Consider the following 17,375-nt stretch of genomic DNA (forward strand, 5'->3'; position numbering starts at 1 on the left):
TTTTTGTCTTGGTGATTATAGCCATTCTGATGGGTGTAAGGTGATATCTCATTGTAGTTTTGATTTGCATTTCCCTGATAGTTAGTGATGTTGAACATCTTTTCGGGTGCCTATTGTCCATCTGTGTATCTTCTTTGGAAAAATGTCTGTTCATATCCTCTGCCCACTTTGTGATTGGGTTGTTTGTTTTTTTGTTGTTGAGTTGTGTGAGGTCTTTTACTTTGGTGGTTAACCCCTTGTCGGATATATGATTTGCAAATATTTTCTCCCCATTGGTGGGTTGTCTTTTCATTTTGTTCCTGGTTTCCTTTCCTTGCAGAAGCTCTTTAGTCTGATGAAGTCCCATTTGTTTATTTTTTCTTTTGTTTCCCTTCTCTGAGTAGACGTGGTATTCGAAAAGATCCTTCTAAGACCAATGTCAAAGAGTGTACTGCCTATATTTTCCTCTAGGAGTTTTATGGTTTCAGGTCTTACTTTCAAGTCTTTGATCCATTTTGAGTTAATTTTTGTGTATGGCAAAAGATAATGGTCTACTTTCATTCTTTTGCATGTGGCTGTCCAGTTTTCCCAGCACCATTTATTGAAGAGACTTTCCTTTCTCCATCGTATGTTCTTAGCTCCTTTGTCAAAGATTAGCTGTCTGTAAATGTGTGGTTTATTTCTGGGCTTTCAGTTCTGTTCCATCGATCTGTGTGTCTGTTTTTGTACCAGTACCATGCTGTTTTGATTACTATAGCTTTGTAGTATATTATGAAGTCAAGGATTATGATGCCTCCAGCTTTGTTCTTTTTTCTCAGGATTGCTTTAGCTATTTGGGGTCTTTTGTTGCCCCCTATGAATTTTAGGATTATTTGTTCTGTTTCCGTGAAGAGTGTCATTGGGATTCTGATTGGGATTGCAGTGAATCTGTATATTGCTTTATGTTGTATGGACATTTTAACTATATTTATTTTTCCAATCCATGTGCATGGAATATTTTTACATTTATTTATGTCATCATTCATTTCTTTCAATAATGTCTTATAGTTTTCACTGTATAGGTCTTTCACCTCCTTGGTTAAATTTATTCCTAGATATTTTATTCTTTTTGTTGCGATTTTAAATGGGATTGTATTCTTGAGTTCTCTTTCTGTTAGTTCGTTATTAGAGTATAGAAATGCAACTAATTTTTGTAAGTTGATTTTGTATGTTGCAACTTTGCTGTAGTTGTTGATTATTTCTAATAGTTTTCCAATGGATTCTTTAGGGTTTTCTATATATAAAATTATGTTATCTGCAAACAGCAAGAGTTTCACCTCTTCATTGCCTATTTGGACTCTTTTTATTTCTTTTTCTTGCCTAATTTTTCTGATCAAAATCTCCAGTACTAGGTTCAATAAGAGTGGTGAGAGTGGGCACCCTTGTCTTGTTCCTGTTCTCAAAGGGGTGGCTTTCAATTTTTCCTGTTGAGTATCATGTTTGCTGTGGGTTTCTCATATATGGCCTTTATCATGTTGAGGTACTTTCCTTCTATACCCATTTTATTGAGAGCTTTTATCATAAATGTATGTTGGATCTTGTCAAATGCTTTCTCTGCATCTATTGAGATGACCATGTGGTTTTTCTTCCTTGCTTTGTGAATATGATGTATTACATTGATTGACTTGTGGATGTTGGACTATGCCAGTGTCCCTGGTATAAATCCCACTTGGTCATGGTGTATAATCTTTTTAATGTATTGTTAAATTCAGTTGGCCAATATTTTGTTGAGGATTTTTGCATCTATGTTCATCAGTGATATTGGCCTGTAACATTCCTTCTTTGTGTTATCCTTGTCTGGCTTTCGTATCAGGGTGATGTTGGCCTTGTAGAATGACTTAGGTACGTGTTCCAATTTCCTCAACTTTTTGCAATAGTTAGAGAAGGATAGGTATGAAATCTTCTTTGAATGTTTGGTAGAATTCTGGGAAGCCATCTGGTCTTGGACTTTTAGTTTTGGGGAGATTTTTTATTACTTTTTCAATCTCTTTATATGTGATTGGTCTTGATTCAGTTTTGGGAGGTTGTATGAGTCTAAGAGTTTATCCATTTCTTCTGGATTGTCCAATTTGTTGGCATATAGTTTTTCATAGTATTCTCTTATAATCCTTTGTACTTCTGTGATATCCACTATAATTTCTCCTCTTTCATTTCTAATTTTATTTATTTGAGCCTTCTCTCTTTTTTTCTTAGTGAGTATGGCTAAGAGTTTGTCAATTTTGTTTATCACCTTAAAGAACCAGCTCTTTGTTTCATTGGTACTTTCTACTATTTTCTGGTTTCAATTTCATTTATTTCTGCTCTAATTTTTATTATTTCTCTGCTTCTGCTGACTTTAGGCTTTGTTTGTTCTTCTTTTTCTAAATCTGTTAGGTGTAGTTTAAGATTGCTTATTTGAGATTTTTCTTGTTTGTTAAGGTGTGCCTGTATTGCTGTGAATTTCCCTCTTGGGTCTGCTTTTTCTACATCCTATCTGAGTTGTTATGGTGTATTTTCATTTTCATTTGTCTCCAGATATTTTTTGATTTCTCCTTAATTTCTTCAGTGATCCATTGGTTGTTCAATACCATATGCTTTAGTCTCCAAATATTTGTCCCTTCCTCACCTTTTTTTTTCTACTTGATTTCTAGTTTCATAGCATTATGGTCAGAAAATATGCTTGATATGATTTCAATCTTAAATTTATTGAAGGTTGCCTTGTTTCCCAACATATGGTCTGTCCTTGAGAATGTTCCATGTGCACTTGAGAAGAATGTGTATTCTGCTGTTTTTAGATGGAGTCTTCTATATATATCTATTAAGTCCATGTGGTCTATTTTTTCATTAAATCCACTATTTCCTTGTTGACTTTCTGTCTGGATGATCTATCCATTGATGTACGTGGGGTATTAAAGTCCCCTACTATTATTGTGTTGTTGTTAATATCTCCCTTTATGTTTGTTAATATATGTTGCTTTATGTACTTTGGTGCTCCTGTGTTGGGTGCATATATATTTATAATTGTTATGTCTTCTTGGTGCAGTGTCCCTTTTATTATTATATAATGCCCCCATTTGTCTCTCATTGCTTTTTTTATCTTGAAGTCTACTTCGTCAGATATAAGTATGGCAACACCTGCTTTCTTTTGTTTGCCATTAGCTTGGAGTATTGTCTTCCATCCCTTCACTCTGAGCCTATGTTTGTCTTTAGAACTGAGATGTGTTTCCTGGAGGCTGTGTATTCTTGGGTCTTGTTTTTTAATCCATTCTGCCACTCTTGTGTCTTTTGATTGGGGAATTCAATCCATTTACATTTAGAGTGATTATTGATACACGAGGGCTTAATTCTGCAATTTTATCACTCATTTCTGCAAGGGAATGTTCTGTCATTCCCTTGTTTGTTGTCCCTTATATTTTGGACTACCAATTCAGTTTGGTAGTTCTTTATGATGGTTTTCCTAGTTTTCTCTTTATTTGTCATCTGTGTCAGTGTTCTGATTTTTTTTTAGTGGTTACCAAGAGGTTTGTATAAAAAATCTCATAGATGAGATAGTCCATTTTCTGATGGTCTCTTATTTGCTTAGACTAAGCCAATTCCATCCCTTGCCTCTTCCCCTTCTAAGGTATTATTCTCACAACTTATTCCATCTTGTATTGTGTGTTTGGGATTAAAATGACAAGATTATATTTAATTTTGATGTTTTCCTTCCCTTTATCTTTAATGTTTATAGTTAAGTGTTTGCTAGCCTGTTCTGATAGAGAGCTGCCATTTTCTCTACCTATTTATCTCCTTGTTCAAGGCTTTGTCATGCCTTTCTTTTTTTTCGGATATCAGGGGCTTCTTAAGCATTTCTTGTAGGGAAGGTCTTGTGGCAATGAACTCCCTTAGCTTTTGTTTATCTGAGAAAGTTTTTATTTGTCTGTCCTATCTTCAGGATATTTTTACTGGATAGAGTATTCTTGTCTGAAAGTTTTTGTCTTTCAGAATTTTGAATATATCATTCCACTCTCACCTAGCCTGTAAGGTTTCTGCTGCAAAATCTGCTGAAAGCCTGATAGGGGTTCCTTTGTAAGTTATTTTCTTCTGCCTTGCTGCCCTTAATGTTTTTGTTTGTTGACTTTTGTTTTTTTGTTGACTTTTGCCAGCTTTACTAGTATATGCCTTGGAGAAAGTCTTTTTAGGGCCGGCCCTGTGGCTTAGTGGTTAAGTGCGCACACTCCGCTACTGGCGGCCCAGGTTCAGATCCTGGGCGCGCACCGATGCACTGCTTCTCTGGCCATGCTGAGGCCACGTCCCACATACAGCAACTAGAAGAATGTGCAACTATGACATACAGCTATCTACTGGTGCTTTGGGGGAAACAAAAGGAGGAGGATTGGCAATAGACATTAGCTCAGAGCCAGTCTTCCTCAGCAAAAGAGGAGGATTAGCATGGATGTTAGCTCAGGGCTGATCTTCCTCACAAAAGAAAAAAAAAAAAGAAAAGCACCGCAAAAAAAAAAAGTCTTTTTACATATATAAAATATGTAAGTAACATATAGTTAGGAGATCTATTAACTTCTTTCACTTGTATTTCCAGCTCCTTACCCAGGTTTGGGAAATTCTCAGCTCTTATTTCTTTGAGCAAGCTTTCTGCTCCATTCTCCTTCTCTTCTCCTTCTGGAATACCTATAATCCTTATGTTACATTTCATAATTGAGTCAGATATTTATCAGAGAATTTCTTCATTTTTTTTAGTCTTAGTTCTCTCTCCTCCTCCATCTGAAACATTCTATATTTATGTCCTCCAGACTGCTGATTCTCTCCGCCATAATATCAGCTCTGTTATTCAGGGAGTCCAGATTTTTATTTATCTCATCTATTGTGTTTTTCATCTCCAGCATTTCTGATTGGTTTTTTGTTATAATTTCAATCTCTTTTGTGAAGAATTCCCTCTGTTCATTAATTTTGTTCCTGATTTCATTGAACTGTCTCTCTGTATTTTCTTGTAACTCATTTAGTTTTTTTATGGTAGCTATTTTGAATTCTCTGTCATTTAGATTATAAATTTCTGTGCTTTCAGCATTGATTTCTGGGTACTTGTCATTTTCCTTCTGGTCTGGAATATTAATATATCTCTTCATACTGTTTGATGGTGTGAATTTGTACCTCCTCATAGTGATACTATCTGGTTGCAGCTTCTACCTGCCACCATTGGGTAGGGATCAAGAGCTGTGTATTCTGAGCATGCTGCAATCTGTGGCTCACTCCCTCACAGTTGCTGCTTTTCTATCATCTGCACAGGTGCTCTGGCCGATCAGCTGAGCTGGAACACTGGACCAGGGGAGAGGTGCTTGCCTTCATGTGTGATCCTGGGGGCATTGTCGCCCTGCCCTGTCTTAGGATGCTGGCTTTATGAAGACACCCCTGCAATAGCTTAGCCACCTCTGTGTGGGGCTTTCTCACTGGCTGTGAGGGAACTTGGAGAGTGAAGGTGTTCTTGCGAAGGGCCACCCCTCTGCCTCTCCTCTCTGAGACAAGCATGGTCCTGCGCCCTGGGTCACTGCCATTGAAGGAGGGAGAGGAGATCCCCTTGCCTCTTTCCACTTCCTCCGTTGGGGTCCAGCACCTTCATCTTCAGGGATGGCTGTGTGGGTCTCTCAGACGTCTTTTATTTTGTGTCAATATCCTCTATTTGTATATGAATGTCCTTTACTTTGTATCTTAGGGGGGAGAGTCTAAGGGAAGAGCTCACTCTGCCGTGATGCTGATGTCACTCCCTCAATCATTCTTAACCAGGATTCTATAACTGGAAAGAAAAAAAAAAAGGAGTTGATATCAATCTCCAGATAAGTGTATTAGAGAAAAAGAGGACATTATCTGGTCAAATTTAACACAGACAAATGGGACAGTTTTAACAAAGTCCATTCAAATGATCATTAAAAGGAGACATTTTTAAGACTCAACAAAAATAGACGTGCAAATGCAGAGAAAGAGAAGGTATGACCGATGAAGGACCCCAGGAAATAGCCCCTAGAATATAGTCTCCTTCTCCGTTTGGATTTTTTTCCCATTTCCTGACCTTTAAGTGTTTATCATTGTGTATGAAAAACATCTTAATTTAATAGCTTCTCAAGATTGAGATCCATGCCTTGTAATTTCACTTTACCTTAGTGCCAAGTACAAGCACTCACAGGTGTTGGTGGTGAGTAAAGACAGGTAGGCCTCACTTTGTACAAATGACATTCTGAACAAAAGTTATATATGTATGTATCACAATAAGCCAGCAAGGAATGATTGAGGACGGTAGGCACAGTACCTGGAAAAAGTCCTGGAGGCTGGAATCTAGTCCCAACTCTACCACTAACTTGCTCTATGACCTTGGGCAAATCATTTGCTACTACTCTAGTCCATTTTTCCCATCTGTAAAATGAGGCAGATAAACTAGATAATCACTGAAGTCCCTTCCAGTTCTGATATTCTGTGAAATATTAGTTAAAATATAATAATTAATATTCATTAAGTACTTACCTTGTGCTAGATATTATGCTAAACAATATTTACATGCATTAACTCATTTAATTCTCAAGTAACCTTGTGAGGAAGGTACTGTTAGGGAAGTTAAGGAACTTGCCCAGGGTCACAAAATAGTGCGACTAGGCTTCTAACCCAGACAGTCTGACTTCAGAGTTGACATGCAACCTCCACGCTATATCACTTCTAAATATACAAGTGAAGCTTGGTATTTAAAGATGTTCTACAGGGAATACTTTAGGAAAATAAACAATCATCTCCTAATTTTTCAGCTTTTACGTTCTTACTGCCATGTTGTATAGCTTGAGTGTTTCTCTTTGTTGTTTTTTTAAAAAAATCAGATTATAATTGTATTTGTTGAATGAGTAAAAATTCTTAATTACTCAAGTATCAAGATGAAGAAAGATAGGAAAGGATGAAATTTAATCATCCTTGCCTTTCCTTATCTTACCAGGCTGGTGGTTTCCTAAAGTACCATTGAATAAATTGCTCAAAAATGATGCTATGGAAAAATGGATTAGGTAAATAATATTTTTAAATGTCACTAATTTTGACCTTTCTTTCTCTTTTCACAGTGACTGTTTTGAGCCCAGCAGAAAAAGGTAAGGGGGTATTATAAATTTTATCGGTCAGGAGTGTCTCTCTCTTTCTATCTAAAAGTGAATTACATAAAAGCCTATAAATGGAGCAACTTTCCCAGGAACACACTGAGGTGAGTGGAAAGTTCAGGATGGCAGTTTTCAGGAGCTTACCCAGAGATAGAGCAGAATATATTTTTAGTGGCCCCTTTGGCTATACGACAGAAATTGAAAATTACCAGGATTTATGATAGAGAAAGGCACAGTTAACCACTCTCTTGGCCATAGTAACCCTAGGCTCTCTTTTGGTTCATCACTGTTGTCCTAGGTACCTTGCCTTTTTGCCCAATTCATCTCCTCTTCAAGACGTGGAGTAAGTGCCCCACAGGGGGCTTTTAAGAGTTAAGTCCGTCACCATTGCAGTTCCAATGTATTTACTGTACTCCTCTCCACTCCTCACCCCCATTTTGGCTTGGTCTGCAATTTGTACTACCATTGTAAAGAGACTGAGGCATTTTTCCTTAAAAATGTGTAAGCTAAGCATGAGTCTTAACAAAATTTTAGCTTTACATTATTTTTTCAGGTATTACCTTAAGTATTTACGTAGGCACTTCATATAGCCACCCTTTATTTTCACTTCATGGGAATTAATTATTGTAATTAATTAACTATGTAGCATTCATCTTATGCTGTTTTAAAGCTCCAATATGCTATTAGTCATTTAACAGAAGTGTTGGCTATAGAGGCAACAGAGCAGAGTGGTGGGAAGACAGTAGACCATAGTAGTTAAAAGTATGAACTCTGTGGGCCGGCTCTGTGGCTTAGCGGTTAAGTGCACGCGCTCTGATGCTGGCGGCCAGGGTTCGGATCCCGGGAGCGCCCGGAGGGACCACTTCTCCGTCCAACGCGAGGCCGAGTCCCGCGTACAGCAACTAGAAGGATGTGAACCTATGACATACGACTATCTACTGGGGCTTTGGGGGGAAAAAGCTGAATAAATAAAATCTTTAAAAAAAAAAAAAAACAAAGTATGAATTCTGGCGCTGGACTGTCCAAATTCAAATCCTGACTCCGCTACTTTCTAGTAAATTATTTGACTTCCTTGTGCTCATTTTAGTCATGTGTAGAATATAAATAGTAATACTACCTATTTTGTTGAGTTGTGAAAATTTAATGAGTTAATGCATGTAAAGCACTTAGGACTTTGGTGAGTAAGCATATTCTGATGACTCAGTAAATGTTTGCTACTATTATAGCCTTATAGCAAGTAGTGAGTTGCCTCTTATTCTTATGCCTGGTTCTTAAGGTCAGAGATCATTTTCTGTATATATATACATATATATATACATATATATGTATATATATATGTATATATATATGAAATAATTATAAATAAATATCATTTTCCACAATAAACTTTCAAGACAAGTTGGGTGGGGGCTTAGATGATGCTCTAGCATAATAAGAATAATGACAGCAATATTGTTATTATTATTGGAAACTACAATTTATCGTGCCAGGTACCCTCCTGAGTATTGTATATATATTACATTTTTCAACATTGAATCAGCACAATGATATAGACATTCTTATGTCCATTTATTGAGAGGGAAACTGAAGTTTAGAGAGGTTAAGTAACTTATCCCAGGTCATCTAGCTAGTAAGTGGTAGGATTCAAACCCAGAACTGTGTGACTTCAAAGTCCATGCTCTTAAGCAAATCTGCACTTGTCTTTTACTTTTTGGTCTGCAACTCCCTCATTTGCTTAGTTGAGCTCCTTACTCATAAAGTTGATGCTCAATTGCTCTTTTTTCTGGTGTCCAAAGTACTATATCATCATTTCTTTGTGTTATCAGTGAACTCACCCACACCAGTGTAAAGTGTTATTTGTAAGGTCAGCTCAGTTCAAAGCTTTCCAAGTAGCATCAGTCCAATTACCAGGATCTGAGCTCTTTAGGAGATTGTAACCGCAATGTATGATTTTTAAGGTCCCTTCTGACTCTAGAATTCTGTGACTCCAAAGCACTTTTCTCCTAATAGTTCTTAAATTTATCAATACAGTAAAGAATAAGATTAGATTTTGCTTCTTTATTCTGCAGTGGGGTATAATGGGACAAAGCACAGGATTTAGGGACAGAAGATCTGGGTTGGAGTTCCAGCTCCATCATTTACTAGCTCTATGACCTTTGGTAAGTAACTCAACTTCTCCGAACCTCAATTACTATAAAATGAGGCTAGTTTAATAACGTCTTACAGATTTATTGTAAGCTAGCAGAAGTAAAAGTATACAGCAGTAAACTGCTTTGTAAATGTTAAGCATTAACAATCTCAGTTGTACCATTTTCTGTATGTCAAGATTCTCAAAGACAGTGGAATCCATCAACTAAAATTAGGTTTGATCATAACCAGAAAGTTGAAAGTTAGACTTGTAAAGAGCTTCTGAACATTAGCACAAGTCACTAGGAGATGCCATGAAATCTCCTTTTCAGAAAGTATCAGACACCCAACTCTCTGGCGTGGATCAGTGAGCCATGCCTAGAAGCTAACCAATAGGCATAATGACTATCTGAGGTCCTTTCTAACCCTGTGAATCTGTGACTTATTTCAAATTACACTGCACTATTAAAGTAGAATACGGTATAGCATATGATTGCCAGTAAGAACATTGTTTGGCATAGGCAAAGAAACTATAAGGGGCAAAGAAATGAAAACCTCGAGTCATATAACCTTTTATTCAGTCTCCACAGCCTAAGAAAACCATAGTCAGACATATTGCAAAAGTTTTTCCATTTCTTGTCTGCTTAATGTTTCCTTTACTGGGTTGAAGAGTGTCACTCCAAAATTCATGTCCACCTAAAACCTGTGAATGTGACTTTATTTAGAAATAGGGTCTTTGCAGATGTAACCAAGTTAAGATGAGGCCATATTGGATTAGGCTTGGCCCTAAGATTAGTGTCCTTTTAAGAAGAGGGAAATTTGGATACACAGATACACACGGAGAGAAGACGGCCATGTGAAGAAGGAGGCAGAGATTGGAGTGATGCTGCCACAAACCAAGGAACACCAAGGATTGCCAGGAACCACCAGAAGCTAGGAAGAGGCAAGGAAGGATCCTCCTCTGGAGCCTTCAGAGAGAGCACGACCTTGCCTATACCTTAATTTCAGACTTCTAGCCTCCAGAACTGAGATAATAAATTTCTGTTGTTTTAAGCCACCCACTTTGTGGTAATTTGTTATGACAGCCCTAGGAAACTAATACGATACCTGATAAATTTTAATTTCTAATGCAGTTAAAAGAGCATTGTAACAGTAGAAAATAAGCATAGACTTTGGTGTCAGATGTACCAAGGATCAAATCTTGATTTTACCACTTACTGTATATATTGACCTTGGGGAACTTAACCTCACTAAGTTTCACTTTCTTACTTTGTAAAATGGGGATAAGAATACCTACCTTTTATGGTCGTTTGGAGCACTAAATGAGATGATGTACGTAAGTCTCTTGGCAGTGCTTGGCATATGATGAGTGCAAAAAATTATACAGAATTATACAAAATAGTACAAAATAACTATTATTGTTGTTGTTATTAACATTGGAAAAGACCTAAAAGATCTTTCTTCTAAGAAGCATGACACATTTCAGGACTGTTCCTGATTCCTCCTACTATCCTTGTAAATATATTGTTAAAATCCATGCACTTGTATTTTGTAAGTAGAATAACTGAGACCCAAAGAAGTAAAATATGTTGCCCTAGTCATGCTGATTCTAGTGCACAGAAAGGACTAAAGCCCAGAGCATATGAACCATAGTCCAGAATATTATATATTATGTCATTCTTGATTATATAGGACTCAAAAATTCTTTTTTTAAGACATGAGTCCATATCTTCTTCCATAGATCATACTGAAAAACATAATAATAATGTATTTATTTTGCTTTCACTAGAATGTTTTGCATAGATGATCTCATTCAGCATCATACTGTCTGCATTTTGAAGATCTTGACTGGAAGATCTTTCCTCCTCTACCCCTGAAGTGAGGATCTGAGATGAATTGGAGGTTAGAAATTTAGTAGGGTCCAAGGATGGGGGAGGCTAAAACATGAATTTAGGAATGAGATTAGGCACAATCTGTCAGACAGTCCACATATAATCAAGAGTAATGTATTGACTTCAGTTTTTCATCTTCAAAAGGGCCATTAATCATTTTAAACATAAGTTTAATTCTCTGAGAATTCACTTGCATTTTGAATTGTTTACATACTGAATTCTCTGGTTTCTCCTTTCAAGTTAAAAATGGTTGTAATTATTTACCTTTTTAGAAATAAATGTAATTTCTAAATAATAGAACTGTTGTGGGCTGAATTGTGTCCTCCCCAAATTCATATGTTAAAATCCTAACACCCAGTACTTCAGAATGTGACTGTATTTGCAGGTAGGGTCTTTAAAGAGGTACTTAGGTTAAAATGAGGTCACTAGGGTAGGCCCTACTCAATATGACTGGTGTCCTTATAAGAAGAGGAGATTAGGACACAGACACACACAGAGGGAAGACCATGTGAAGACACAGGAAGATGGACATCTACAAACCAAGAGAGGCCTCAGAAGAAACCAACCCTGCTGACACCTTGATCTTGGACTTGGAGTCTCCAAAATTATGAGAAAGTAAATTTCTGTTGTTTAAACCAGTCAGTCTGTGATACTTTGTTATGGCAGCCCTAGCAAACTAAGACAAGAGCTTATTCAGATTTCCATTTGAAAATTCAGAGCATAGAAATATCTGCTTTGTGTTGGCTTCTTGATTATACTAACTTTAATTTATTGGTGATGTATTAGACACCAGGAGGGTGAGAGGCCCCTGGGAGGAAAAATTTGGGGCCACAGTATGATCTTTTTTACTCACCTCCAGACTGTATAGGAAATCCTCAATTAGGTTTTGAGTAGTTATCCCAGTGCTCTTAATACACTATGTTATATTTATTATTATAAAATTACTTTATAATGAGGATTTGGGAGAGCAGACAAAAGCTCTCTTTAGAGGCTAACTCACTGCTAAAAAAGTTATATTAATATAATAATAATATTTATAATTATTAATATTAATTATTAATATAATTATTAATAATCATATTTTGTAATAAAATAATTCTTATTGGCAATTGAAACAATACAAAAATATATAAAATGAAACATTAAAATCCTCCTCACATTGCCCACTCTCCTATCACTATTCACAGATAACTACTATATTTACTTTGATTTGTATCCTTCTAGATGTTTTCTTCTGTATTTAGTTACAAACATGAGTATGAAAGTGTATATTTTTATGGGCTTGGTTGTTTTATTAACTGGGTGATACTGTGCATATTATTCTATGACTTACTTTTTTCACTTAATAATATATCATAGATGTCTTTCCATGTTAGTATATACAAATGTATTTCATTTTTTTAGTGATCTCAGGGTTTTTTATAGTATGCATATACTATGATTTATTTAACCATTCCCGAATAATGAATTTACAAAATAAAACTTTATTATTATGAAAGTAATATAACCTGATAAAATGCAAACAATATAGAAATGGATAAAGTAGAAAGTGTAGGTCCTTTGTAATTACTGCAGGGGTTAAGGATGAGGTAAGAGTCAGTGGTGTCTATTGTACATACCACTTGGTAAATCTTTTAAAAAGTGATTTGGCTCCTTTACATTTTGACAAATCTCTTTGATATTGCTATATCTAAATGTACCATTTCAAAGCTATGACTCTCCCATGCTTCAGTTCATCCCTCCCCAGTGGGCTGGGCTGGAACTTCCATGCTCTTGTGCCCTTCCCAATATGACTCCCAGAACCCCTCACTTGTATTGGGTTACCGCTTGTTGGGGCATATATGGAGCCAAAATGATGAGATCTATATGTGTGAGGAAAGATCAGCCAGAGTACAACCAGTGCTAGGTTTCAGAGTCATGATTTTGCTTTCTACCCTAGCTGTGTATCTATCGACACTGCTGTCAATCATATAACCTATAACTCCCAACACATTTAAATATGGCTATGAGGATGCTGCAGAGTATACAGATGTCAAATTATAATGTTGTACACCTGAAACTTATATAATGTCATAAACCAAAGTTACCTCAAAATAAATAAATAAATATGACTATGAGGAAAATAAAAATATTAGGCTGGAAAGTCAGAATAAATAGCTATCTACTATGCTAAATGTTAGAAAATCTAAGATGAAAAGACATCAAAGGAAAAAGCCCATTTTTATTACCTATTTATTTATTTTGAGTCTGTTAGACTAAGTGTTTTTATTATTACCAGTTAACAGGTAATGGGACTGGAGGCTCAAAGATAACTAAGGTCACCTAACTATTAAAGAGTCATAATAAATACTATTTCAAGTGCACCTATTACATGCCAGCTATTGCTGTAATGTGCCTTAGGTGTATTGATTCATTTAATTCTCATTACAGCCCTATGACATAAGTATTATCATATGCCAATTTATGGATGAAAAAACTGAATGTGGAGAGTGTATTAGTTTGTTAGGGCTGCCATGACAAATTACCATGAACATGGTGGCATAAAACAACAGAAATGTATTCTCTCATGATTCTGGAGGGAAGAAGTCTGAAATCAAGGTGTCGGCAGGCCATGCTCCCTCTAGAGGCTCAAGGGGAGATTCCTAATCTTGTCTCTTCCAGTTTCCCGTGACTGCATTTGTTCTTGGTTTGTGGCTGCACTGCTTTACCTCCGGAGAAGGTCCTTTCTTAGATCTCCTTGTTTTTTGTTTTTGTCAGGCTTATTGGCATAAAATTTACATACGGTAAGAACTATCCTTTGTAAATGTACAGGTTGATGAGTTTTAACAAATGTATACAGTGATGTAAGCACTACTACCATCAAGATATACAATATTTACATTACTCAGAATATTCCCTCTGCCCCATTTGCAAGCAGTCCTCTTACTCTCCGCCCTGGAAACCACTGATCTGTTTTCTGTACCTATAGTTTTACCTTTTTCAGGATGTCATATAAATTGAATCATACAATACGTAGTCCGTTGTATCTGGCTTCTTTCACTTAGCAATATACATTTAAGATTCATCCATGTGAGTGTGTGTATGAGTAGTTTGTTCCATTTTATTGCTGAGTAGTATCCTATGTTATAGATGTACCACAATTTGCTTATTTATTTACCAGTTGATGAGCATTTGGGATGTTTCCAATTTTTGGCTATTATAAATAAAGCTGATAAGAATATCCATTGCAGGCCTTCATGGAAATGTATGTTTTTATTTCTCTTGAGTAAATATCTAGGAGAATTTTTGCTGAGTTGTAAGGTAATTGTATGTTTAACTTTTTAAGAAACTGCCAAACTGTTTTCCAAAGCAGTTTTACCATTTTAAATCTCCATCAGTGATATATGAGATTCCAATTGCTCTACATCTTCACTGTCACTTGGTGTTGCCAGGTTTTTTTAACCATTTTATTGTGTATGAAGTGGTATTTCCTTGTGGTTTTAATTTGCACTTCTGTAATGACTAATGATAAAGATCTTTTCATGTGCTTGTTTGCCATCTGTAAATCTTTTTTTATGAAGTGTCTAAGTCTTCTGCCTATTTTTGTTGAATTGTTTGTCTTATTTTTGAATTGTAAGAGATCTTTACATGTGCAGATACAAGTCTCTTTATTTTTAAGCAAATATGATGCCTCTCCAGGGAGCAAAATTAGGATCAACGGGAGAGAGTTACCAGGAGGCATATTGCTGCTTAATATGAGGAAGATGTGTCTAACGATCAGAGTTAACCAACAATAGAATGCAATGCCTCAAGAGTTGATAAGTTTCCCATTACTTCAGGTGTTCAAACTAAAGCTGCGTAAGCACTTGATAGGGATAATGCAAAGCAGATTTATGCATCTTGGAGACTCTTGGACCAAATGGCATCTAAGGACTCTTCCAAATCTAAAATTTTATAACATTAAAATAAATCAAGTCAACATCATATTAGTGAGGTAGAAGATTTATTGGTTGCATCAACAAAAGGAAATACATTCTGAGGGAACCAAGCTGGGATTGTGATAATCCCCGCCACTTTCCCAGACAGTGAAAAATTGGCTCACAAATCCCTAGCCACTGTATAGACCAGAGAGATTCTCTGTTCTGCTTTGGTGTCCTCTGTGAGTATTCCTGACAACATGGGGGCATTAGGCTGTACTTAATCCAAATGATACATACAGAATTATAATATCTCAGCTATCCGTTTTAAACCAGGAAAGTAGCCAAAGATTATTCCCCAAAGGATGTTGCCCTGTGTGCTTCTTTACCCCTAAGATCAGTGAATCAATGAAATGTTAAGTAGACATTGTCAAGAAGAGGACTGGAAACAAACCATTTTCCCTGTTTTTGAATGAAGCCATGGTGTGTCTGCCCCTGAAATCAGTGTAATTTTTACCACCATATCTCAGAAAACAAATCATTAAAATTTAAGAGGAAGGGAGAGGAAGAGAACTATCAACCTGACAAGGTGGTTGTTGTTGTCATCATTGTGTATGTGTGTGTGTGTATACACATGTGATAAGATTAGCGAGGTTAACCAACTTCTAAAGGACACACAGTTATTAAATTGCATATCCAGGGTTCAAATCCAGGTCATCTGATTCCAAATCCATTGTATTTTGCACGATATCTCAATGCCTGAAGCAGACCAAAAAGAGAGGCCTCTTCAGCATGGAAAAACAAAAACTGAAAGAGGCTATAATCCAAGTTCATAAATATATGAAGACTATATATTTTGTTAACTTCGTGTTGTTTACCAAATCTCAATACACTGGGACTAGAAAGCTCTTTGAAACTGAAAAATACTATATTTAAGACAACTAAAACTAAGCCCTGCTTTGCACAGTGACTGGCAAACTTATGAGACTCATTACCCCCCAGAATTGGTATAGACTAAAGATATAACCAGTTCATAAAAGGTTTATATAAATTGATAAGTGGTAGATGCCTAATGGATAATTAAGGGAAATTAGGATACTTGGGAGACAACCCTAACTTTTAAAGTTTATATCAATAAGGAAAACCTTGCTGTTTCAAAAGATGATGCCATATGTTGGCACTAGAATTTGATCCCACCATCAGAGAGACTCCTAGAGGGTAGCTGGCTAAACCTTGGAATAACTCTTGACAAAATGTTGTATTCTTCTAGAGGGTAGCTAAATCATGGAAACAACTCTTGAATAATTCTTATATTCTCATGAACTATCCTTAGCTCCTTAGTTACAACCTATGAGCCTCTAACCCCGTTCTCTCCAAATACTCCTTTAAATAGCTAAGAGACAAGGTCCAGCTCTGTGTTAGGACTTTTAAGACAGTGAAAGTAAAGTAAGTCAGTGAACTCAAATATTGGAGTCAATACGTCGTTGCTAGGTGTCCTACTCAAAAGGAGAAATAACTATCCAGCTGACAAATTTGCCCTGATCATATTCTGGGGATTTCTATGTTGAGCCAAAATGGGGATTTCAGTGAGGACTCTTTCAATTGCTGAAGCTACAGCTGCAGTTCCTGTTTGAATTATAGTATGTAGTTAAAAGGTACACTCCTCTCCCCATTACCCCCTTTGCCAACTCAATTGCTTTTAGTCATCAATTGATATAAAAGATATTACAGAAAACAATGTCTTTTTAAACTATACATAGTTTCCAAAAATAGCTTCGTAAGAAAAGAGGTTTGTTATATAATTGCCCCAGTAACAGCTTTAGCCTTTATGTGTCTGAATATGTAGTCAAGCTTCATTATTTTCTCTGTTCCCCATTTTGGTGCTCATCTTGCTGCATTCATTATTATTCACACAAGAATGGTATGCATGTGCACACACACATATACAAAGAAAATCACTGACTTCCCATTAGTTCCTGGAAGCAACACCTAGGAAAAGCATCCTACTGGCCAAAGATTTTGCTAATAGCAACTTTCTGCTACTTTCACCATGTAGTTTCAGATTCTATAATTTTTATCAAAGTATTTATGAATCATTATTTCAGGAAAGTCTCAAGTAGTCATTCTCATTTCAGAAGCTCTTCCCTTAATGGGATATTGCCATTGCAACACAGTGACTGAATTCGTTACAACTGCATGCTTAGGTGGATTTTTCTTTGGCAGCTGGTCATGTTCCTTATGTCTGATTTCTGCTTCTGAAAACCTTTGCACATTGTGGAAGGAAAAAAAAAAAAAAAACTTGAAAGGCTTTTGGCTTTCATGTGGTAATCACAGCTCCAGCA

The 17,375-nt window shown here is 36.3% G+C and overlaps 1 protein-coding gene across 1 annotated transcript in view; it reads left to right on the forward strand.

Annotated features, from left to right (window-relative positions):
* The window catches only part of ZDHHC15 (zDHHC palmitoyltransferase 15), a 98,422-nt gene that overhangs the window by 15,061 nt on the left and 65,986 nt on the right, over nucleotides 1-17,375 (forward strand). Inside the window, exon 2 of the mRNA XM_004442196.3 lies at nucleotides 7,086-7,112. Within this exon, the coding sequence (XP_004442253.2) occupies nucleotides 7,086-7,112 (27 nt within the window). The remainder of the gene's footprint in view (nucleotides 1-7,085; nucleotides 7,113-17,375) is intronic.

This window comes from Ceratotherium simum, chromosome X (assembly GCF_057802395.1).
Source record: "Ceratotherium simum simum isolate JZ-2026a chromosome X, ASM5780239v1, whole genome shotgun sequence".
NCBI lineage: Eukaryota > Metazoa > Chordata > Mammalia > Perissodactyla > Rhinocerotidae > Ceratotherium > Ceratotherium simum.